At 40.8% G+C, this 25967-nt stretch overlaps 1 protein-coding gene across 3 annotated transcripts in view; it reads left to right on the top strand.

Moving 5' to 3' along the window:
* The window catches only part of dph1 (diphthamide biosynthesis 1), a 275495-nt gene that overhangs the window by 195175 nt on the left and 54353 nt on the right, over positions 1–25967 (top strand). For all 3 annotated transcript variants that reach the window (XM_034169157.1, XM_034169158.1, XM_034169156.1), the window contains exon 9: positions 3455–3555. In XM_034169157.1, coding sequence (XP_034025048.1) covers positions 3455–3555 — 101 coding nt within the window. The remainder of the gene's footprint in view (positions 1–3454; positions 3556–25967) is intronic.

Here is a 25967-nt window from a genome sequence, read left to right as displayed (position 1 = left end):
ACTACCCTTTCAAGAATTTTTGAGAGAAAAGGAAGGTTGGAGATTGGCCTATAATTAGCTAAGATAGCTGGGTCAAGTGATGGCTTTTTAAGTAATGGTTTAATTACTGCCACCTTAAAAGCCTGTGGTACATAGCCAACTAACAAAGATAGATTGATCATATTTAAGATCGAAGCATTAAATAATGGTAGGGCTTCCTTGAGCAGCCTGGTAGGAATGGGGTCTAATAAACATGTTGATGGTTTGGATGAAGTAACTAATGAAAATAACTTAGACAGAACAATCGGAGAGAAAGAGTCTAACCAAATACCGGCATCACTGAAAGCAGCCAAAGATAACAATACGTCTTTGGGATGGTTATGAGTAATTTTTTCTCTAATAGTTAAAATTTTGTTAGCAAAGAAAGTCATGAAGTCATTACTAGTTAAAGTTAATGGAATACTCAGCTCAATAGAGCTCTGACTCTTTGTCAGCCTGGCTACAGTGCTGAAAAGAAACCTGGGGTTGTTCTTATTTTCTTCAATTAGTGATGAATAGAAAGATGTCCTAGCTTTACGGAGGGCTTTTTTATAGAGCAACAGACTCTTTTTCCAGGCTAAGTGAAGATCTTCTAAATTAGTGAGACGCCATTTCCTCTCCAACTTACGGGTTATCTGCTTTAAGCTACGAGTTTGTGAGTTATACCACGGAGTCAGACACTTCTGATTTAAAGCTCTCTTTTTCAGAGGAGCTACAGCATCCAAAGTTGTCTTCAATGAGGATGTAAAACTACTGACGAGATACTCTATCTCCCTTACAGAGTTTAGGTAGCTACTCTGCACTGTGTTGGTATATGGCATTAGAGAACATAAAGAAGGAATCATATCCTTAAACCTAGTTACAGCGCTTTCTGAAAGACTTCTAGTGTAATGAAACTTATTCCCCACTGCTGGGTAGTCGATCAGAGTAAATGTAAATGTTATTAAGAAATGATCAGACAGAAGGGAGTTTTCAGGGAATACTGTTAAGTCTTCTATTTCCATACCATAAGTCAGAACAAGATCTAAGATATGATTAAAGTGGTGGGTGGACTCATTTACTTTTTGAGCAAAGCCAATAGAGTCTAATAATAGATTAAATGCAGTGTTGAGGCTGTCATTCTCAGCATCTGTGTGGATGTTAAAATCGCCCACTATAATTATCTTATCTGAGCTAAGCACTAAGTCAGACAAAAGGTCTGAAAATTCACAGAGAAACTCACAGTAACGACCAGGTGGACGATAGATAATAACAAATAAAACTGGTTTTTGGGACTTCCAATTTGGATGGACAAGACTAAGAGACAAGCTTTCAAATGAATTAAAGCTCTGTCTGGGTTTTTGATTAATTAATAAGATGGAATGGAAGATTGCTGCTAATCCTCCGCCCCGGCCCGTGCTACGAGCATTCTGACAGTTAGTGTGACTCGGGGGTGTTGACTCATTTAAACTAACATATTCATCCTGCTGTAACCAGGGTTCTGTTAGGCAGAATAAATCAATATGTTGATCAATTATTATATCATTTACCAACAGGGACTTAGAAGAGAGAGACCTAATGTTTAATAGACCACATTTAACTGTTTTAGTCTGTGGTGCAGTTGAAGGTGCTATATTATTTTTTCTTTTTGAATTTTTATGCTTAAATAGATTTTTGCTGGTTATTGGTAGTCTGGGAGCAGGCACCGTCTCTACGGGGATGGGGTAATGAGGGGATGGCAGGGGGAGAGAAGCTGCAGAGAGGTGTGTAAGACTACAACTCTGCTTCCTGGTCCCAACCCTGGATAGTCACGGTTTGGAGGATTTAAGAAAATTGGCCAGATTTCTAGAAATTAGAGCTACTCCATCCAAAGTGGGATGGATGCCGTCTCTCCTAACAAGACCAGGTTTTCCCCAGAAGCTTTGCCAATTATCTATGAAGCCCACCTCATTTTTTGGACACCACTCAGACAGCCAGCAATTCAAGGAGAACATGCGGCTAAACATGTCACTCCCGGTCCGATTGGGGAGGGGCCCAGAGAAAACTACAGAGTCCGACATTGTTTTTGCAAAGTTACACACCGATTTAATGTTAATTTTAGTGACCTCCGATTGGCGTAACCAGGTGTCATTACTGCCGACGTGAATTACAATCTTACCAAATTTACGCTTAGCCTTAGCCAGCAGTTTCAAATTTCCTTCAGTGTCGCCTGCTCTGGCCCCCGGAAGACAATTGACTATGGTTGCTGGTGTCGCTAACTTCACATTTCTCAAAACAGAGTCGCCAATAACCAGAGTTTGATCCTCGGCGGGTGTGTCGTCGAGTGGGGAAAAACGGTTAGAGATGTGAACGGGTTGGCGGTGTACACGGGGCTTCTGTTTAGGGCTACGCTTCCTCCTCACAGTCACCCAGTCAGCCTGCTTTCCCGGCTGCTCGGGATCTGCCAGGGGGGAACTAACGGCGGCTAAGCTACCTTGGTCCGCACAGACTACAGGGGCCTGGCTAGCTGTAGAATTTTCCACGGTGCGGAGCCGAGTCTCCAATTCGCCCAGCCTGGCTTCCAAAGCTACGAATAAGCTACACTTATTACAAGTACCGTTACTGCTAAAGGAGGCTGAGGAATAACTAAACATTTCACACCCAGAGCAGAAAAGTGCGGGAGAGACAGGAGAAGCCGCCATGCTAAACCGGCTAAGAGCTAGTAGCTACGCTAAGATAGCGGATTCCTAAAAACACGCAAAGTGAATAATGTGTAAATAATTTAGAGGTGATTCAGCAGAAGGAGTGCTTTAGTTAAGGCACATAAAGATTACACTGGGAAACAAATCGTAATCTAGATAACTAGATCAATCTAACTGCGCAGATTAAACAGCTAACAGATACAGAAAAACACCGCTGTGCTCCGGAACAGGAAGTGATACAATACTGCAGTGATAGCCAACCACCAGTAGAGGCAGCAAAGAACAAAAGTGAGGAAAGCCACCCAGTATGGAATGAGCTGCTTGGTTTACTGCCACCGTGACCGAGACTAGGATAAAAATGAATGAATGAACCACTTCATTGTTTAGTTCCTGCCTGAGTACAGTTCGTAACGATGGAGAAACCTGAAGTGGTGTGACTGCGATGAAGAATCTTCCTTATGTGAACCAGATTTTTAGTTTCTCATTGAAATTCCTTGTTGGTCTTAGTCTGTGACAAAAGTAAGCACAATGTTGGAACATAAATTAGTTCATGAGTACATCTGGTAGTGGTACTTAAGACAAAAGCTCGATCAATAACGTTGTTTGTCTGCTCTAACTCAGGCAGATCTGGCAGCTGATCACCTCCTGGTGGTTTGTTGAAACATTGTTGGGGGAAATTACCCAACAAAACCAAACATTCTGTTTTAGTTTCCCATGTAGGATTGTGTTTGATGTGCTGGAGGCTTCCTCTTTATTGATCTCTGTTCTTTTTTCAGCACCTGGAGTCAAAGCTCAAGACAGCGGGCAAGTCTTTCACGCGTGTCCTCCTTTCTGAGATTTTCCCAGGCAAACTGGATCTGATGCCAGATGTGGATGCGTGAGTGTTGAGCCACACGTGCACATTACCAGTGCAGGACATATCTTATGTTCACTCAGTCGACACTCGCGGATGAACTAAAAAGCACAACACACTTTTTTGACTTTGCAAAAGGTTGTTCAGCTGTTGCGAGATCAGTTTTTGTGACCGGAGTTTGATCTCCTTTATTTGGGTGATTTAAATGTTGCATCACTCGATTCCATTCAGTTTATTTATATAGTGCCAAATCACAGAATAAATTGCACTATGGCGCCTCACAAAGTGAAGGTCTAACCTTACCCACCCTCTGAGCCAGCACATTGACAACCGTGGAAACTGTTAAACAGACCAGACTCAGTGGGATGACCATCTGCTCTGTCCTTACTACCAGTTACACATTAACAAGTAAGACAAAGCACAAAGAACTTTCAAACGTACAAGCCAGAGAAGCTGCAGCTAAGCATCCAGTTACTCAGAGTCCTGTGGTCGTATTAACCAACTGTCCAAACAACAAAGTACTCGAGCTCACAGATCCGTGATGTGGAACACAGTTAGGATCATGAGTAAAATGACACTTCTAATCCTTAGAACATCATTTAACATCCCAAACCCCCAGAATCCACATGTTCCAGGCCCCACCAACCTCCAGTGAACCTACGGTCAATCCAAATGATGACAACACCCCAGTGGGTGGACGAGCAATGGGGTCCATGTTTCAGGGTTGGATTTAACACCACCTCACTCAGTTTTCAATTTCAATTTATTTTCATTTATTATAGCGCCAAATCACAACAAAGTTGCCTCAAGGCACTTCACACAAGTAATGTCTAACTTTACCAACCCCCAGAGCAGCAGTGGTAAGGAAAAACTCCCTCTGATGATTTGAGGACGAAACCTCAAGCAGACCAGACTCAAAGGAGTGACCCTCTGTTTGGGACAGTAGGGTTACAGGAACACACACCACACCCATCTCTGGATGGAGTCACACCTCAAACAGAGAGAAAGAAAAACAATCAGGCATCAGAAAACAACAAATTAGTATAATTTGTCAGCATTAAGCAACAAGAAAATCATAAGAAATGCAAAGGTGATTGTTGGCCACTAGCCCTAAGCTTCAGTAAAAGACCCAGAATGGCCCCGGCACACACCGTATCCTCATAAAATTAATTTAAAAGAGGAAAAAGCAAAGTAACATACTATGCCAGTATGCTAGCCATACGAAGGGAAAATAAGTGCGTCTCAGTCTGGACTTGAAACTCTCCACAGAATCTGACTGTTTTATTGATGCAGGGAGATCATTCCACAGAACAGGGGCACAATAAGAGAAAGCTCTGTGACCTGCAGACTTCTTATTCACCTTAGGGACACAAAGTAGTCCTGCACCCTGAGAATGCAGAGCCCGGGCCGGTACGTAGGGTTTAATTAGGTCAGCTAAGTAGGGAGGTGCCAGTCTGTGAACAGTTTTATTGATTAGTAGCGGAACCTTAAAATCTGATCTCACTGGGACAGGAAGCCAGTGAAGAGACGCCAAAATAGGTGTAATGTGGTCAAACTTTCTGCTTCGTGTCAAAATTCTGGCAGCAGCATTTTGAACCAATTGGAGAGCCCTAATGCTTGACTGCGGTAAACCAGAAAAAAGAACATTCCAATAATCCAATCAAGGAGAGACAAATGCATGAATCAGAGTCTCAGTATCAGCCATAGACAGGATGGGATGAATCTTCGCTATATTTCACAGATGGAAGAAAGTAGTCCTCGTAATATCTCTAATGTGGAGGTCAAAGGACAAAGTGGGATCAAAAATACCCCGAGGTTCCTCACTTTGTCAGCATGATGTATGACAAACAAGCCTAGACTAAGCACTAGCTGGTCAAATTGATGCCGATGTCTCACTGGACCAAGAACCATCATTTCAGTCTTATCAGATTTTGAAAGTGGGAAGTTGCTAGACATCCAGCTTTTCACTGATGCAAGGCAATCTTCTAAGGATTTTATGTGGATGAGATTACCAGCAGTAATCGGCATGTATAACTGAGTATCATCAGCATAGTAGTGAAAGGTAATCCCAAAACGCCGCAATATGTGCCCAAGCAGTGCTATATAAAGGGAAAAAAGCCGGGTGGAGCTAAGATGGACCCCTGTGGAACCCCAAATTTCATGTCACTAACGTTAGAGGTAGTGTTACTGTACAAAACACAGTGGGAACGACTGGTCAGGTATGACGTCAACCATGCAAGGGCACTCCCAGTAATCCCAAAATGATTCTCCAGCCTATCGAGTAGAATATGATGAGCCATGGTATCAAAGCAGCACTGAGATCTAACAGCACCAGAACCATAGTGGTGTCTGAATCCATTGCAAGCAGAAGATCATTAACCACTTTAGTGAGAGCCGTCTCTGTGGAATGACATTTTCTAAAAGCAGACTGCAGTGGCTCAAAGAGATTATTCTCATTAAGGTGGTCCACGAGCTGCTGTGGAACCACCTTTTCCAGAATTTTAGAGCAAAATGATAGATTTGATATCGCCCTATAGTTATTCAATACACTAGGGTCAAGATTAGATTTCGTAAGTAATGGTTTAATCACTGCAGATTTGAAACATTTAGTAACAGATCCAGAGGTTAATGAGAGATTGATAATTTCCAGCACCGTTGGCCCAAGACTGGGCCACAAGCCCTTAAACAGTTTTGTTGCTATGGGATCAAATTAGCAGGTTGTGCGTTTTGTAGACGTTACGAGTTTCATCAGCACGTCTAGAGAGATACTCTCAAATTCTGTAAATCTAGGTAATACCTCAGTAATGGCACCCACCTCAATAGCAGAGTGTAGTGGCTGGGTTAAGGCATGCTGGGACATGTTTAACCTAATGTCGTCTATTTTCTTCTCCAACTATGTGTGTATATATATATATATATATATATATATATATATATACGAGGTCTGTCCGTAAAGTATAGGTCCTTTTTATTTTTTTCAAAAACTATATGGATTTCATTCATATGTTTTTACGTCAGACATGCTTGAACCCTCGTGCGCATGCGTGAGTTTTTCCACGCCTGTCGGTGACGTCATTCGCCTGTGAGCACTCCTTGTGGGAGGAGTCGTCCAGCCCCTCGTCGGAATTCCTTTGTCTGAGAAGTTGCTGAGAGACTGGCGCTTTGTTTGATCAAAATTTTTTCTAAACCTGTGAGACACATCGAAGTGGACATGGTTCGAAAAATTAAGCTGGTTTTCAGTCTCAGGCGGCGTCATCAGCCTGTTTCAAGCTTAAAACCTCCACATTTCAGGCTCTGTTGATCCAGGACGTCGTGAGAGAACAGAGAAGTTTCAGAAGAAGTCGGTTTCAGCATTTTATCCGGATATTCCACTGTTAAAGGAGATTTTTTTAATGAAAGACGTGCGGGCGGATTGCAGCGTCGGCTCGCAGCCGCCGCGACGCTCCGTCACAGGAAAAACACCTCTGCTGGAAGCCTTAAGGACAAGTTGGAACATCTCCAGCTGATAAACAATTTCTCATATACTCACTCCACTGAAAGCCATCAAAAGCCAACTGGATTTTAACAAATGGTTATCAACACGGAGGTGTTTTTCCTGTGCCGCCGCGCCGCGTCGGCTGCGTCCCGACGCGCGGACCCGTCCGCACGTCTTTCATTAAAAAATCTCCTTTAACAGTGGAATATCCGGATAAAATGCTGAAACCGACTTCTTCTGAAACGTCTCTGTTCTCTCACGACGTCCTGGATCAATAGAGCCTGAAATGTGGAGGTTTTAAGCTTGAAACAGGCTGATGACGCCGCCTGAGAGCGCTGCGCGACGTCTCGCACCGTGAAAAGTCCTTAAAGCGACAGAATCACCTCAAAATCTCTCATCAGCTGTTCAAATTTTCACTGAAAACCAGCTTAATTTTTCGAACCATGTCCACTTCGATGTGTCTCACAGGTTTAGAAAAAATTTTGATCAAACAAAGCGCCAGTCTCTCAGCAACTTCTCAGACAAAGGAATTCCGACGAGGGGCTGGACGACTCCTCCCACAAGGAGTGCTCACAGGCGAATGACGTCACCGACAGGCGTGGAAAAACTCACGCATGCGCACGAGGGTTCAAGCATGTCTGACGTAAAAACATATGAATGAAATCCATATAGTTTTTGAAAAAAATAAAAAGGACCTATACTTTACGGACAGCCCTCGTATAATGTGTGTGTGTGTGTGTGTGTGTGTGTGTGTGTGTGTGTGTGTGTGTGTGTGTGTGTGTGTGTGTGTGTGTGTGTGTGTGTGTGTGTGTGTTTATTTGAAATGGGACAATGCATATCAATGAACATTGTTGCATGTAAATTGCTGGATTATAGCAGGATGTTAATTTCCATCCGTAATCCCAGTAACATAGAAACAGACTAAGACCACACAACATTCCAAAATAAATTAATCATGACAGAAAAACAATTAAAACAGAATATACATACAAATATTTACAATTTAAAGTAGCAATAATTGATAGTTAATAAACAGCCAACAGGTGGAGGAACTAAAAGAGTTTTATGATGGGTGTTGAGGTGCAGAAGTACTGCATTAAAGTGACAAGTGCTTCAGTGCTTCAGTGCCTGGTTGTAATTGCACATTACAGTACTATGTTGTACTGCATGTTGCCCAATACACTCATTTGCACATGCACAAGTGTAAATATTACACAGGGTGTCATATACAAGTTTATTGTGTAAAGACTACTAATCCATTTAATAAAATAAAATACACAAGGTCACTGTGTACATATAACTGAAAAAGAAACTCCAGTAGTGCCTCCACAGTTGAATTGTTTTATAGGCTACAGATGGTTGCATGTCTGATTTGCCAGTAACCAAGTTTTCAGTTGTCCTTTCAAAGTACTGAAAGTGGTGCTCTCCCTGATTGTGACTGGGAGGTTGTTCCAAGCTTGCCCACCTTTTATTGATAACACGTTCTGACCAAAGGTGGTCCTTCTATGAGTAATCTCACAGTCACCTCTTGTGTCAGATCTTGTACCATACCCTGTGAATCTTTTTATGTGGATGAATTCTTTAATAGAAGTTGGTGCTGGTCCATGTAAACATTTATATATATGAAGCAGGCATATTTGAATACCTTCAGATTTTCAAAGACTAGAAACTTATACTTTTCCAGAACCTTACAGTGATGATAAGAGTTAGATTGTCTAGCGTATATCTGAACTGCTCTATTATACAGCTGCTCTATGGATTTTAATTTAATTTTAATTTTTTTTTATTTAATAATTTAATATTGAGGTGCCTGCAAATGCCCAGTTAGTGAAACATGCATTAATTGTCAGAGAGGGACATATATGTTTAAAATTTAATAAATTAAAATTTACTGTATTTTTGACTTTAATATGTTTTTTGAAGGACAAGTTTGAGTCCAAGATAATTCCAAGATATTTAAATTGAGATACCAGCTCCAACTCCTCCCCGTCAAAAAACACATTGGACCTTCTAATGTCAGTGGGACGTTTGCTAAACATCATACATACTGTTTTTTTTTTTTTGTATTCAACTGCAGGCAAGTGTCATTTAACCACTGTTGTATATTGTGTAACACATCCGTGAGTTTTGAGGTGATGTCTTTCACATTATTTCCCTGAGTAAAAATGACCACATCATCTGCATACATTTGTGCATTGAAATCTTTCCACACATTTGGTAAGTCATTTATGTACAGTGAGAACAGTAAAGGTCCAAGGATTGATCTTTGTTGGACACCGACTGGGTTGTTAAGAAAAGATTTAAAACCATTTAAGGCGACACATTGTACTCTTTTTGTTAGATAAGATTTGAACCATTGTATTGATTTAGATGAGAAGTTGAAATATGTAAGTTTTTTCAGAAGTATTTGGCGGTCTACTGTGTTGAATGCCTTTCTAAGGTCAAGGAACACAGCACCGACATACGAGTTTTTATCCAGCATACAGTAGTGTTCAGAATAATGATAGTGCTATGTGACTAAAAAGATTAATCCAGGATTTGAGTATATTTCTTATTGTTACATGGGAAACAAGGTACCAGTAGATTGAGTAGATTCTCACAAATCCAACAAGACCAAGCATTCATGATATGCACACTCTTAAGGCTATGAAATTGGGCTATTAGTAAAAAAAAAAGTAGAAAAGGGGGTGTTCACAATAATAGTAGCATCTGCTGTTGATGCTACAAACTCAAAACTATTATGTTCAAACTGCTTTTTTAGCAATCCTGTGAATCACTAAACTAGTATTTAGTTGTATAACCACAGTTTTTCATGATTTCTTCACATCTGCGAGGCATTAATTTTGTTGGTTTGGAACCAAGATTTTGCTTGTTTACTAGTGTGCTTGGGGTCATTGTCTTGTTGAAACACCCATTTCAAGGGCATGTCCTCTTCAGCATAAGGCAACATGACCTCTTCAAGTATTTTGACATATCCAAACTGATCCATGATACCTGGTATGCGATATATAGGCCCAACACCATAGTAGGAGAAACATGCCCATATCACGATGCTTGCACCACCATGCTTCACTGTCTTCACTGTGAACTGTGGCTTGAATTCAGAGTTTGGGGGTCATCTCACAAACTGTCTGCGGCCCTTGGACCCAAAAACAACAGTTTTACTCTCATCAGTCCACAAAATATTCCTCCATTTCTCTTTAGGCCAGTTGATGTGGTCTTTGGCAAATTGTAACCTCTTCTGCACATGTCTTTTATTTAACAGAGGGACTTTGCGGGGATTCTTGCAAATAAATTAGCTTCACACAGGTGTCACAGCACTTACAGGTAACTCCAGACTGTCTTTGATCATCCTGGAGCTGATCAGTCGGTGAGCCTTTGCCGTTCTGGTTATTCTTCTATCCATTTTGATGGTTGTTTTCTGTTTTCTTCCACGTGTCTCTGTTTTTTTTTTTTGTCCATTTTAAAGCATTGGAGATCATTGTAGATGAACAGCCTATAATTTTTTGCACCTACGTATAAGTTTTTCCCTCTCCAATCAACTTTTTAATCAAACTACACTTTTCTTCTGAACAATGTCTTCAACGTCCCATTTTCCTCAGGCTTTCAAAGAGAAAAGCATGTTCAACAGGTGCTGGCTTCATCCTTAAATAGGGGACACCTGATTCACACCTGTTTGTTCCACAAAATTGACAAACTCACTGACTGAATGCCACACTACTATTATTGTGAACACCCCCTTTTCTACTTTTTTTTACTAATAGCCCAATTTCATAGCCTTAAGAGTGTGCATATCATGAATGCTTGGTCTTGTTGGATTTGTGAGAATCTACGGAATCTACTGGTACCTTGTTTCCCATGTAACAATAAGAAATATACTCAAAACCTGGATTAATCTTTTTAATCACATAGCACTACTATTCTTCTGAACACTACTGTATACTTAACCTTTTCTAAAAACACACAGTTGACAGTAGAGTGATGGGGACAGAAGCCAAATTGCATTGGATGAAGTAGATTAGGTCCTCTATTCAGATGTTCGATCAGTAATTTGGAGACTCATTTTTCAGTTATTTTAGAAATCACAGGAAGAATGCTGATTGGCCGGTAATTAACCACCGATGTCTTATCTCCAAATTTAAGGATGGGCGTTACTGTGGCTAATTTCCAGTATGATGGTACTTCCTTTGAGATAATTGACTGATTAACAAGAACGGTGAGTGGGCATTTTCCAAATGTGAAGCTAAGATATCAGGCAGTCTAGCTATCAGTTCAGTCATAGCTGAGGAGTTGATGCGTCGCCGCAGTGATAAATAGGGTTGTTGTTCCACTAAACACTGCAGCAAACTGTAAACCATTGCTCAGAGACCACCGAAGCAAGAGGCATGATGTCAGTATTCTTGACAGCAATACCACGTGTGAGAACCAAATCCAGGGTATTTTCACTAATGTGCGTTGAGTTCTGAATGCATTGCTGAAATCCTAATGCATCCACAATTTCCATAAATGATTTGCAGAGGGAATCAGAGGGCTTATTTGTATGAATGTTAAAGTCACCAATAATCAGAATGTTATCTGCACAATTTGACAAGTTAGAGGTGAACGCACCAAATTCATCTAAGAATTCAGAGTATGGGCCAGGAGGCCTATATACAGTGACAAAGCAATATGACTGATTTTTATTTTTCTGACCTTGGCAATACGTAGCATTGTGGGCATAGGAGAATCAGATGTTCAAACGAGTTATACTCACTCACCGCAGTGCATCTCCAGGGCCACCAATGGTGGCCATCTGTCAGTGGCTGGGTGCTCCCGCTTCCTCCCACATCCAAAGACATGCCGGTTAGGTGAATTGGAAACTTTAAATTGTCCGTAGGTGTGCATACGGGTATGACTGTGTTTGTTTGTCTATATGGGACCCTGTGACAAACTGGTGTCCTGTCCAGGGCGTACCCTGCCCTATGACTGCTGGGAGAGGAAATTTGGACCTATCCCCAAATGAATTCCATAAAATTTAATGGCCCTATGTTACACTTGCCGCAATCCAAGTTTCATTGACAATTTTCAACAATCGCAGTTGTTGTTTCATGGCCAGTGCTCACATTGTTTAAGTAGCAAAAGTACTAGCACTCATCTATGCACCCATTTGCGTGTTGGTTTTTAAATGAGATGTGGTAAATTAAACACAGAGATACTGAAAATAAAACTGTAAAAAAGTAATTCAGTAAGCATGAGTGGAAAAATACAAAACTTTAATGCTTCACCTCAGGGAGCTTTGTTCACAGGTCACACACTTTGTACATAAGTCTATTTCCTCGCCACACAAAAAAACTAAAAATAGCTCACTTGAGTCCAACAGCTAACTCACAGTGTGCACTAAATGCACAGAGTGAGCCAAATCAGGTGTATTCCGTGTTCAGCCACCTGTTGAACTCACCTGACTGAGCTGATCTGATTTGAGTTGATAAGGTACATGTGTGCATTACTTTGCGTCTAGATGACAAGTTTAGTTTTCATTACTGCAGAGATTTGAACAGACAACTTTGAGGTTTGTTTTTCTTCTCGTCAGCACGTCATGAATTCTGGCAGCTGTGATTTGCAGTGTTGCATATTTTGTCAAAAACACTTCCTTATTTGGCTCATGGTTTCCTTCGATCACCACTGCATCTCGTAATTAAAAAGCTGGATCTTTCACATTATGGGTACAAAGAGAGCTGTTACGATCAACAGGAAGTCAACTCAGAGAGCACACATCCTCCACATATAATTGGCTTGTCAGCATAAATTGCAGTTGTACATTATAAGAAGAAGCGGACAAACATCAGCCTGCAGTGTATAGCTTCATGAAGGTGAATGGTTTTTATGTTCCATTAGCGTTTTTCACTTCTGCCTTTATAGCAAAAACAAACCAGAATAATGAACTTGGATGCTTCAGTGTTCTCTTTGACACAGAGGACACAAAACTCTTGTTCATAGTATAAATAATCTATTAAAGTGCTTGCTTTTTCACTCCTCTTTTATTACATTAAAGGGCATATCACACTCCCATCAACACTATCTTTCAAAAAATTATATAGCAGATTATGAACCATTGCTTTCAACTCTTTGACTTGTGTGAGTCCTCATGTAGCTGATAAAAATAAAATTAGCCATACAGCATCTGAAAAACGCACACAGATTCAGAGCCATTTTAGCCATAATGATGAGGTAACCTCGGGTACTGAGTATTAGCTGTCTGAAGGTCAGTCCACCTGTGTCCACTTCATGACTTACTCCAGGACACACAGTCAGTCTGGGCTGTTTTTTCTCTTCAAAGGTAATATGGCTTTAATTTGATTGTCAAATCAAATTCTTATATTTTGCAATCAACAAATGTCCATCTTGCCTCTTTGAAACCTGCAGGGTATTCAGAAAGAAAAACCACATTGCATCCGTGTCAGTAAGACTCAATGTAATGATTACATATTGTGACAGTAGTGTTGCTGATTTCACGCCTGTTGTGTTCACACACAGAGCCAAGTAGAATTATTGTTCCACTGTGTGGCGCTGTCATTTATTGACAGAAAAACAACGTCCCTCTGTCACCCTTCTACAGACTTGCTGGGGCTCCAGGTAGCACTTAGCTTAGCCATCAGTTTAGCTCAGTTTAGACAGTAACTCAAATGGCTCGGACCTGGTTCACATCCTGGCTGTCCTGTTAATTGCGGTCACTTGTCGTCGCCTTTCTGTCCGACTCTTTGATCACAGAAGTGTCTTCCTCAGTGAGACTGTGTCCCACATCTAGCGTCTTAGCTTAGCACAATGCGATGCTGTGATGCACATGACAAACACGGCCGATTCCACACTTTTGGGCAAGGAAACAAGCTTTATTAAGAATTTTGTCCTGGTTGCATGAAAGGAAAGGATAAAATCTGTGGTTAGATCCATCTTTTGAAGACTATTCTCACGCTGCGGTTGGCTTCACTTCTGCTTATCTGAGATTTAAAAAACACTCACTTTCCTCCTCAAAGTATTATCTTTGGAAAATCTGTCCACTTAATTAGCAACACTAGTCATTTTAGTGCATCCTTGTAAAACACAGATTTTAACCATTTTGACATATTCACCGTCAGACTCCACAAAAACCACTGATTTCACACTGTAAAAAATTCCAGTTTTTCCCCATTCATATTAATACAGTGACTTGAGAGGCGGGACCTGAGATAATGTCACCAAAATTCATATTCCTTATGTTGTCAGACTTCTGAGCCTTTATCAGAGGCAGGTGAAATCATGCTAATTTCCCCGTGTTTATGACTTAATTTCTCAGGGTATATGGCACCAAAAATAAAATGAAATACAGCAATATTTTCAAAATTCTTTATTTAGTTAGAATAGTCAGCCTATTTGACATTTTATTTATGAGTGATAGGCACTTTAAGGTCACAGTGATAAAGATTAGAAAACAGATGAGCCTTACCTTTGCTCAGTATAGCATTTATTTTATCTTGACATTTTTGGGACACCCTGAACTCTGAAGAAAACTGAATTGGTCACTCATCAAGAGTTGGGATTGCTCCCCTTTATGCACATTTTAGATACAGAGCGATATTATCAGGGTCATACATGTAGATGTTGTCATCAGTGCATATTTATTTTGTGTTATTGGTTGTACAAAGTATTGTAATTGCTTGTGAGTATGTCATTTTGTACAAAATAACATGGAAATAGGGAAGCAAATTTTCACCAGACTTGGTAGGAATATTCGTCAGGCCTCCAGATGATGAACCTTTACAGTAGATGGATCAGTGGTTAAGGTTGTCAAAAATATAGTCTAAAAAACACATTTTTGAAGATATATCCATAACCAATAGGGCAAGTGAGGAGTTGTGATGCTCACATCAATCATTAAATCATTTGGAACCAAATGGCATAAGTAACATTTTTATAAGCTCACAAAGATGTCATGAGATGATGTAATAATGGTCCAAAAATACATTTTCCAGGATATTGCCATAATTAATACAGCATGGTGGCTCAGTGGTTAGCACTGTTGTCTCACATCAAGAAGGTCTCGGGTTTCATTCCACACATGCCAGTTACTTTCTGTGTGGTCTTTGCATGTTCTCAGTGTCTGTGTGGATTTCTCCATTTTCCGATCAAAAACATGCACATTAGGGTCTGCTTCACCCTACACTTGACCAAGGCAGTATTTCTATTGGAGTTTGTCCCTGGGTGCCAAACTGTGGTTGTCCACTGCACCTAGTGGTTGAATTTTGTCCTACTGTAATTAGGATGGGTTAAGTGCAGGGGACAAGTGCTATTGTATGTACAATGCCAATAAAAGCCCTTTTTCTTCTTCCAGAGAAGAAAGGCCAAGCTGATTACATGGTCCAGTCCCTGACCCATCTGTACAGTAGGCAGTAAAAGTATTTGAACTCTTATCTCGGCAGGGACCTTTTGTCTCTGGGTCCTCTGCCTTTGAGATGAGGAGACACCTGGGAAGACCTTATGGAGGCTTGAGATTGCTGGATATAGGTGTTTGGTGATGTGATACCTTTGCAGGACAACGGCAGTCCAGGTCTTTAAGGTCTTGGTGCTTCCTGTCTTAGTTTGTGGTCGTTGAATGCTAACCAGTGACCTCGGTCGACGACTGGATGTCTTTGGAACTAGGTCTCTTCGGAGGATCCTTGGATACTACTGGAATGACTAAACAAGTGGTTACTCATGGAGACACAGATGACGAGTATCACCTGCCTTGTGGAGGAATGTCAGCTACGACATTTTGGATCTGCGTTGTGTGTCTCTGTGCATGATGCATCATGCAGGTGCCTCAGTGTTGAGGACCCCAGCAACTAGAGAAGGTGCAGGACATGCCCACATTTCACCGACTAGCAGCAGCTAGATGGTTACTTTCTAGAGGTGGGATGGACCAATTGTCTTCTTGGATGGCTGACATGCAGGACCCAAGTTAGTTCCATGGTGTGGTGGATGCGGCAACATGTAGAACCAGGGCATAATCCCAGATATGAGGTCATGATGACATCACTAAAACATCATAAAGTGGTGTCACTGAAGTCTGAAAAAAGCATTTATATTATGTGCGCTTGCAGGATACGCATCACCCCTCTAAAGCCGTTCATTCTGATAACTGAAGTGAATATATTGGCTGCTGTCGAATGACATCATCTTGCCCTGTGATCAAAAACATTGATTTTAATTTCATTAATTTTGTCAGCAGGCTCCGCAGAATTGTACTATAATAGTTAAAAGCAAAAATATTACGTTCATCTAACTCAATAAATGACTTTATTTTAATTTAGATGTTTTTTAAAACAAAAAGTTCACATAAAGTGCACAGTCTCTTATTCACTTCCAGTGTGCAGTCATTACCACATTAATAAAAAAATGAAGATGATCCTTAAATACCATTTTCTAAGGTTTCAAGATGTTATTTCTGTGAATTATTCAAGTTGCAGCCACAGGAATGACTGTGAAGATAGACAGAGGATTAATGAGACATCGATGTGCAGCAGCTCCAATTGCTTTGGGTGGCATACACACACACACACTCCCTCAGATTGGCCTCGCACACTGGACTAATAAGAGGTGTGATGCGTGAGGGAGGAGTGGGTGAGAGGACAGGAGGTCTGTGGGAGAATTACTTGGAGAGGGAGATGACGAGGAGCAGAGGTAGCTGAAGAAGCCGTGTTGAAAAGCAAGCCATCATGACGATTTTCCCTCCCTCCCCTGTTGTTTTTTGACTTTCAACGCATGAGTGCAGCTCTTAATTTATGTAAGTCAGACACGGCTCAGCTGAGGCAGAACAAACTGGCTTTACAAGCAAAGAGTTTTTAAACCAACTTCGATTCTGCAGTCTGAGTGCCGATGGTGTGTAAAAAGAAAAAGTGTCAAAGTAGTTGTTACCCCGTGATACTACATAATTACTGTATTTTCTGGAAAATAAGTCGCACCTGTAAAAAAAAAAATCCTCTTAAAGAGGAAAAACCCATATGTAAGTCACACTTTTTTTCTGTATTATCAGCTCTTTAATTTGGGATTTTTATCTGCATTGTTGTAGTGTAATTTTTATTATTGCCATTTTTTGTTTCATTATTCAAGTTTATTTTGTTTAGTGCTTTAATTCCTGGTGAAGTCCTGCATAAAGAGTCATCGTAATTTTTAACTAGAAGCACTCGAAGAGTGCAAACCTCCGCCAAGGCCATAGGGTCACTGACGTCACATGGAATACCCTTTGGCAGAGGGGAAGAGACTTAATCCATGTCATTTCACGCATCTGTCGTCATGTTTCAGATTCAGTGGTTAACCCTCTGGGGTCCGAGGGCATTTTTTGGACAGTTCACTCGCCTGGCATAAATGTTTTATTATTGCTGTTAACAGCTCTCCCTGCATCCCACAATCAAGTTTTATGTCTCTTTTTTTCAGGACAACCTGTACTTTCAAAATATATATGCTATACTTATGGTTTATAAGTGTAATAAAGGTTTACAATCAGAAATAAGAAAGGAAAAAGTAAAGCGGGTATAATTTTCCACACACATTTATTCAAAACACACAGTAAACTATAATAAACTAGTAACACATCACTCCTAAAAATAATCTTTGGTGTGTCACGTGAGGTGAATCTGCACTACGATTGGATTTTGGAAAACCATGTGACTTTGAACCAATTCCGATTGGACACTCACATTGCTCACGTCATCACACAACTTCTATGAGGAGTACAAAGATGGTGGCTCGAAAGTCCATGGAATTTAACTTTTAAGCAAAAAAAAAGTACGTTTCTATCTCATATCATTAAAAAGTTATACTATAATAAACTAGTAACACATCACTCATAAAAATAATCTTTGGTGTGTCACGTGAGGTGAATCTGCCCTACAATTGGATTTTGGAAAACCATGTGACCGTGAACCAATTCCGATTGGACACTCACATTGCTCACGTCATCACACAACTTCTATGAGGAGTACAAAGATGGTGGCTCGAAAGTCCGTGGAATTTAACTTTTCAGCAAAAAAAAAAAAGTAAGTTTCCATCTCATATCATTAAAAAGTTATTTATAATTTAGTAAAGCTTGGTCTCAGCCGTCGTATATGACAGCATCGGCCCCAGAGGGTTAAACCCTTAGATCTTCAGCAAATGTATTTATAAAGAGAAACTGCATGAACTACATGAGTTTTTTAAAATTTTCTAATAAGTTTATTCAGTGAGGAGAAACAAATGCTAAATTATTGTTGTGTTGTAACGTAATTTTTGTTCAGCTTTTGTGACCTGTCTTCATGAAGGTATATGCAAAAATGTTGAAATTGGCCCTATCCTGCAATGATAAAGAATCCTTAAAAAAATTACTGGATCCGGATCGTGTTCCGGATCCATCCACCCATCGATCCATCCATTTTCTTCCGCTTTATCCGGAGTCGGGTTGCGGGGGCAGCAGCTCAAGCAAAGCTGCCCAAACCTCCCGATCCACACACACCTCCCCCAGCTCCTCCAGGGGAACCCCGAGGCGTTCCCAAGCCAGCCGAGAGACGTAGTCCCTCCAGCGTGTCCTGGGTCTTCCCTGAGGCCTCTTCCCGATGGGACGTGCCCGGAACACCTCTCCAGGGGGCATCCGGAAAAGATGCCCAGGCCACCTCAGCTGGCTCCTTTCGACGTGGAGGAGCAGCGGCTCGACTCCGAGCTCCTCCCGAGTGACCGAGCTCCTCACCCTATCTCTAAGGGAGCACCCAGCCACCCTGCGGAGGAAACTCATCTCGGCCGCTTGTACTCGCGATCTCGTTCTTTTGTACCTAATGGAGCACTATCTAATACCCCTCTAATAGTGGAGCACTATCTAATACCCCTCCCAGGGACTCCAAGAAGGTCGGATACTCTGCACTGCCGCTCGGCCCATAGGCCGAGACAACAGTGAGAGACCTGTCCCCTACCCAAAGGTGTAGGGACGTGACCCTCTTGTTCACCGGAGTGAACTCCAAGACATGGCGACTGAGCTGGGGAGCAATAAGCAATGCTACCCCAGCTCTCTGCCTCTCCCTGTGGGCAATGCCAGAAAAGTGGAGCGTCCAGCCCCTCTCCAGGAGTTGGGTACCAGAGCCCAAGCTGTGCGTGGAGGTGAGCCCGACTATCTCTAGTCGGTATTTCTCAACCTCCCGCACAAGCTCAGGCTCCTTCCTCCCCAGCGAGGTGACATTCCACGTCCCAACAGCCAGGGGCTGTGAGCGCAGACCGGGTCGCCGGGCCAAGATACACCCCTGGTAAAAATTTCATTTAAATCCATTGAGGATTTTTTGAGTAATCCTGCTAACAAACCAACAAATGGACGCGACCGAAAACATAACCTCGTTGGCGGAGGTAATAATATTAGTAGCAAATTTGTGATTGGTTTTTTTTTCAGTGTATGTCACAACGGAGTGTAAGTCGCAGGACCTCCCATGCTAGTAAAACAAAAAAAAGTGACTTATACTCTGTAAAAATACTGTAAGGTTTTGTAATTCAGAAATTATCCTAATTTCACTTGTTTTTTCCTATTTGCCAAATACGTTGATCCTGCAAATTTCACTTCTGTTGGAATGTGGTGATCTGTGGGATAGAATGGTTTTTTAAGATAAGTATTAATACTTTTCTCCTTTATTATTTTATTGTTATTTTTGTTTATTTGTTTATTGGTCTGTTGCTGCAGATATACACACTGACAAAAGTGAAACTTGGATCAACTTTGAGTACACACTGCACATCTAATATTACCTTCCTTCCTTCCAGTCATGTAGCTATTTTCTTTGCCATTGTCTATTTACAGGAGAACTAAGTGACTTTAATGTTACAGTTTGTGAGTAACTGTAATGGTTATAGAACTTGTTTTGGGGAGAATGGGGGCTGTGTCTCTCCCACCAGGGGTCTTGTAGCAGAAAACCAGCCTTGCAACAGACATAAACCACCGTAAACCCAAAACAGTAGCTGAAACTGCTATGTTACTTTATCTATGTACAACACATTTTATAAACTACGACCCCTGGCAAAAATTATGGAATCACCGGCCTCGGAGGATGTTCATTCAGTTGTTTAATTTTGTAGAAAAAAAGCAGATCACAGACATGACACAAAACTAAAGTCATTTCAAATGGCAACTTTCTGGCTTTAAGAAACACTATAAGAAATCAAGAAAAAAAATTGTGGCAGTCAGTAACAGTTACTTTTTTAGACCAAGCAGAGGGAAAAAAATATGGAATCAGTCAATTCTGAGGAAAAACTATGGAATCACCTTGTAAATCTTCATCCCCAAAACTAACACCTGCATCAAATCAGATCTGCTTGTTAGTCTGCATCTAAAAAGGAGTGATCACACCTTGGAGAGCTGTTGCACCAAGTGGACTGACATGAATCATGGCTCCAACACGAGAGATGTCAATTGAAACAAAGGAGAGGATTATCAAACTCTTAAAAGAGGGTAAATCATCACGCAATGTTGCAAAAGATGTTGGTTGTTCACAGTCAGCTGTGTCTAAACTCTGGACCAAATACAAACAACATGGGAAGGTTGTTAAAGGCAAACATACTGGTAGACTAAGGAAGACATCAAAGCGTCAAGACAGAAAACTTAAAGCAATATGTCTCAAAAATCGAAAATGCACAACAAAACAAATGAGGAACGAATGGGAGGAAACTGGAGTCAACGTCTGTGACCGAACTGTAAGAAACCGCCTAAAGGAAATGGGATTTACATACAGAAAAGCTAAACGAAAGCCATCATTAACACCTAAACAGAAAAAAAACAAGGTTACAATGGGCTAAGGAAAAACAATCGTGGACTGTGGATCACTGGATGAAAGTCATATTCAGTGATGAATCTCGAATCTGCATTGGGCAAGGTGATGATGCTGGAACTTTTGTTTGGTGCCTTTCCAATGAGATTCATAAAGATGACTGCCTGAAGAGAACATGTAAATTTCCACAGTCATTGATGATATGGGGCTGCATGTCAGGTAAAGGCACTGGGGAGATGGCTATCATTACATCATCAATAAATGCACAAGTTTACGTTGATATTTTGGACACTTTTCTTATCCCATCAATTGAAAGGATGTTCAAGATGATAATGCATCTTGCCATAGAGCAAAAACTGTGAAAACATTCCTTGCAAAAAGACACATAGGGTCAATGTCATGGCCTGCAAATAGTCCGGATCTTAATCCAATTGAAAATCTTTGGTGGAAGTTGAAGAAAATGGTCCATGACACGGCTCCAACCTGCAAAGCTGATCTGGCAACAGCAATCAGAGAAAGTTGGAGCCAGATTGATGAAGAGTACTGTTTGTCACTCATTAAGTCTATGCCTCAGAGAATGCAAGCTGTTATAAAAGCCAGAGGTAGTGCAACAAAATACTAGTGATGTGTTGGAGCGTTCTTTTGTTTTTCATGATTCCATAATTTTTTACTCAGAATTGAGTAATTCCATATTTTTTTTCCCCTCTGCTTGGTCTAAAAAAGTAACCGTTACTGACTGCCACAATTTTTTTTTCCTGATTTCTTATAGTGTTTCTTAAAGCCAGAAAGTTGCCATTTGAAATGACTTTAGTTTTGTGTCATGTCTGTGATCTGCTTTTTTTCTACAAAATTAAACAACTGAATGAACATCCTCCGAGGCCGGTGATTCCATAATTTTTGCCAGGGGTTGTAGAAGCACTCAGAGAGTGCAAACCTCCGCCAAGGCCATGGGGTCACTGACGCCATAACATCTACACGCTGTGGAATCATTGAACCTAAAAAAGTCTAACAGTGATGTTTGCTCAGTAGTAAAAAAAGTTTCATCTGCTGTGACTGGATAGCATGTATCCTTAGCGCTTGGCATCACAGTTTATTGCAACTTGCACCTTTCCCAGAAGCTACTGTCATCTGAGCACTGATATTGATATTGCATGTGCTTATAGACAAAAACAAATAACACAAAATTCAATTATTTATTATTATTCAACTAAACTGCAAATATATAAATGTTTTAACATTCATGAAACACTTCTCTAAACAAGGCCATAGGGTCACTGACCCTAAAGAGATTCCCTCCTTGGCACAGTGATCTATTCAACAATTCAGTGTTACAACCAAAACTATGATACATACACTTTTCTTTCCTTTTATATTTGACATCCTTGACTATGAAAACATACCACTAGAACTTGGAATCACTTTTATGTCTTTATTAGTTCAAAAGTTATTGTATAAAAACGATTTTTCGGTAATGGCGGTTTTCTTCTGGATCTAATCTGGATCTGGATCAAATCTGATGACACCTTACTGAATCAGTACAGATTCATCTACAATTTGGTGTTAGTTGTGCATCTCTAGCTTCATTTGTCACCTCACACTGACACATTTTCTATTTTCCCTATATTTTTGAATATTCTGGATCACCAGATCCGGAATCCGGATCCGATCATCACCAAACGTTGTTGTTTGATAGAACATTTGACTATGTTACACCCTAATTTTTTTCAAGCCTTTCTGCCTTGTTTTTGTGGAGTTAAAAACTAGAATGTCAAAATTACCCCTATCCCACAATGGTGAAGAATCCTTTAAAAAATTCCTGGATCCAGATCATGATCCGGATCACCACTAAAATTTAATCACTTGTTCCTCTTGTCATTTCCAACCATTCCACAAAATTTCATCAAAATCCATTCAAACCTTTTTGAGTTATCCTGCTGACAAACAGTCAGACAGACAAACAAACACGACCGAAAACATAACCTCCTTGGTGGAGGTAAATAGTATACTATTATACAAAAAACACAATTTCTACCATTATTTCAATCTCATATCACCTGTTTACACATTTATTTACTGTAGAATATTGTTAAATGTATGTACATCTTGTTAATTTTCATTTTTGCTCTATGTAACTCTTGTTTTGACAATGTAAACGTATGTTTCCCATGTCAATAAAGCTCCATTGTAATTGAATAGAGAGAGAGGAGCAGAGAGAGAGACAAACAGGGAAAGAGAAGTGCAGAGGTGTGGAGCCACAGAGGTGTCGAAAGCCCCCCACACACACACACACGTAAAGGTTGACTTTTGAAAATATTTTAAAGATGCCTTTTTAGATTCAACAACAATAATGAGAATGAGAATGAATTTATTCTTAACCACTAAAAGATTATTCAGTCACTGTTACTCTGAATGTCCAAGTTTTACTACTACTATGCTGCACTAAGTGTAACCGATGACATGTTAAAAAAAAAGTTTTTTTTTTTATTATTATTATTGTTAAATAATGTTTGCAAACATTATGAAGCGGCTTGAATTGAATATAAAAAATGTGATGAATCACAACTCAGTATTTTAATTGATTGAGATCTCTTTGTATATTTATTTCCTTGTTTATTATTTTTAAATCCCCCTCACCCCCTGGAGAGGGTGCTATGTGTGTTCCTCAACACATACCTCAAGCTCAGGTCCTCTGCACAGTATGTTAGCTGTCCCTCGGACTGAGCTCTTCTGGACACAGACCGCTGATGTTGTGCCTGGAATCTGCTGGAGCCACTCTTCCTGTTTTGGGGGTACAGTTTTGAGTGCTCCTATTACCACTGGGACCTCTTTGATCTTTACCTTCCATATCTGCTCCAGGTGTTCCTCCAGCTCTTGGTACTTCTCGATTTTCATGTGCTCCTTCTTTCTGATGTTGCTGTCAGCTGGGATCACCACATCAATCATAACTGCAGTCTTCTTTCCCTTGTCATCCACCACTATGTATTGTTGGTTGACCAGCAGCTGCTTGTCTGTCTGGAGATTGAAGTCCCACAGGACCTTAGCTCTGTCATTCTCAACCACCTTCAGCAGTGTCTCTCAACCATGACTCTGGGATGTCTAATCCATATGTGGCACAGATGGTGAGAAAAAGTCATAGTCAACCCACAGACCTGCTCCAAAGACCTACAACATGATCTTGCAGCAGAAAGTGTCTCTGTGCATCGTTCAACTATACAGTGCCCTTTGCACAAAGAGATGCTGTAATGCAGATGAGGTCTTTTCTGCATACACGCCACAAACAGAGTTGCTTGAGCACATTTGGACAAGCCAGCTTCATTTTGGAATAAGGTGCTTTGGACTGATAAAACTAAAATTGAGTTATTTGGACATAACAAGGGGCGGTATGCATGGCTGAAAAAGAACACGGCATTCCAAGAAAAACACTTGCTACTGTATATGAACACACATAATATGTTAATTTTAATTGAGAACAACCACAAATTGAAGCCAGTGGTGCTCAGTAAAGAAGGAAAAAAGTGCTTTTAATTCTCTTTATGTCAGTTGTATTATTTAGCAAAATGATCAACAGCAATGTATGATACGAGGGCTGTCCATAAAGTATAGGTCCTTTTAATTTTTTTCAAAAACTATATGGATTTCATTCATATGTTTTTACGTCAGACATGCTTGAACCCTCGTGCGCATGCGTGAGTTTTTCCATGCCTGTCGGTGACGTCATTCGCCTGTGAGCACTCCTTGTGGGAGGAGTCGTCCAGCCCCTCGTCGGAATTCCTTTGTCTGAGAAGTTGCTGAGAGACTGGCGCTTTGTTTGATAAAATTTTTTTCTAAACCTGTGAGACACATCGAAGTGGACACGGTTCGAAAAATTAAGCTGGTTTTCAGTGAAGATTTTAACAGCTGATGAGAGATTTTGAGGTGACACTGTCGCTTTAAGGACTTCCCACAGTGCGAGACGTCGCGTAGCGCTCTCAGGTGCCGTCGTCAGCCTGTTTCAAGCTTAAAACCTCCACATTTCAGGCTCTATTGATCCAGGACGTCGTGAGAGAACAGAGAAGTTTCAGAAGAAGTCGGTTTCAGCATTTATCCGGATATTCCACTGTTAAAGGAGATTTTTTTAATGAAAGACGTGCGGACGGGTCCGCGCGTCGGGACGCAGCCGACGACACCTCCGTGTTGATAACCATTTGTAAAATCCAGGCGGCTTTTGATGGCTTTCAGTGGAGTGAGTATATGAGAAATTGTTTAACAGCTGGACATGTTCCAACTTGTCCTTAAGGCTTCCAACAGAGGTGTTTTTCCTGTGGCGGAGCGTCGCGGCGGCTGCGAGCCGACGCGTGGACCCGTCCGCACGTCTTTCATTAAAAAATCTCCTTTAACAGTGGAATATCCGGATAAAATGCTGAAACCGACTTCTTCTGAAACTTCTCTGTTCTCTCACGACGTCCTGGATCAATAGAGCCTGAAATGTGGAGGTTTTAAGCTTGAAACAGGCTGATGACGCCGCCTGAGAGCGCTGAGCGACGTCTCGCACTGTGGGAAGTCCTTAAAGCGACAGAATCACCTCAAAATCTCTCATCAGCTGTTAAAATTTTCACTGAAAACCAGCTTAATTTTTCGAACCATGTCCACTTCGATGTGTCTCACAGGTTTAGAAAAACTTTTGATCAAACAAAGCGCCAGTCTCTCAGCAACTTCTCAGACAAAGGAATTCCGACGAGGGGCTGGACGACTCCTCCCACAAGGAGTGCTCACAGGCGAATGACGTCACCGACAGGCGTGGAAAAACTCACGCATGCGCACGAGGGTTCAAGCATGTCTGACGTAAAAACATATGAATGAAATCCATATAGTTTTTGAAAAAAATAAAAAGGACCTATACTTTATGGACAGACCTCATATATATAATATTCCTGTATGTTAATATTCCTCAAAGCTGGCCCCAGAATAAACATCAATATGACAGTTTAAACCAGTACTACGTTATGCAGCATAGTATGTTTCACATATGATGTTTGATGATGTAGTGTATAAACACAAACAGACACTTCACCCAAAGCCAAGAGAAGCTTTAGGCTGTTTTATCGTAAACCATCCTTTTATTTCTATACTTTTTTCCCCCTTTCACAAATCAGAGACATCCTACACGAGGCTACAATAAATGTTAAAAACCCACCTGGTGTTTCACGCTGTGCTGCGTC

The sequence above is a fragment of the Thalassophryne amazonica genome, chromosome 4 (genome assembly GCF_902500255.1).
Source record: "Thalassophryne amazonica chromosome 4, fThaAma1.1, whole genome shotgun sequence".
In the NCBI taxonomy this organism is placed as follows: Eukaryota; Metazoa; Chordata; class Actinopteri; order Batrachoidiformes; family Batrachoididae; genus Thalassophryne; species Thalassophryne amazonica.
This window is presented reverse-complemented; position numbering and strand designations above follow the sequence as displayed.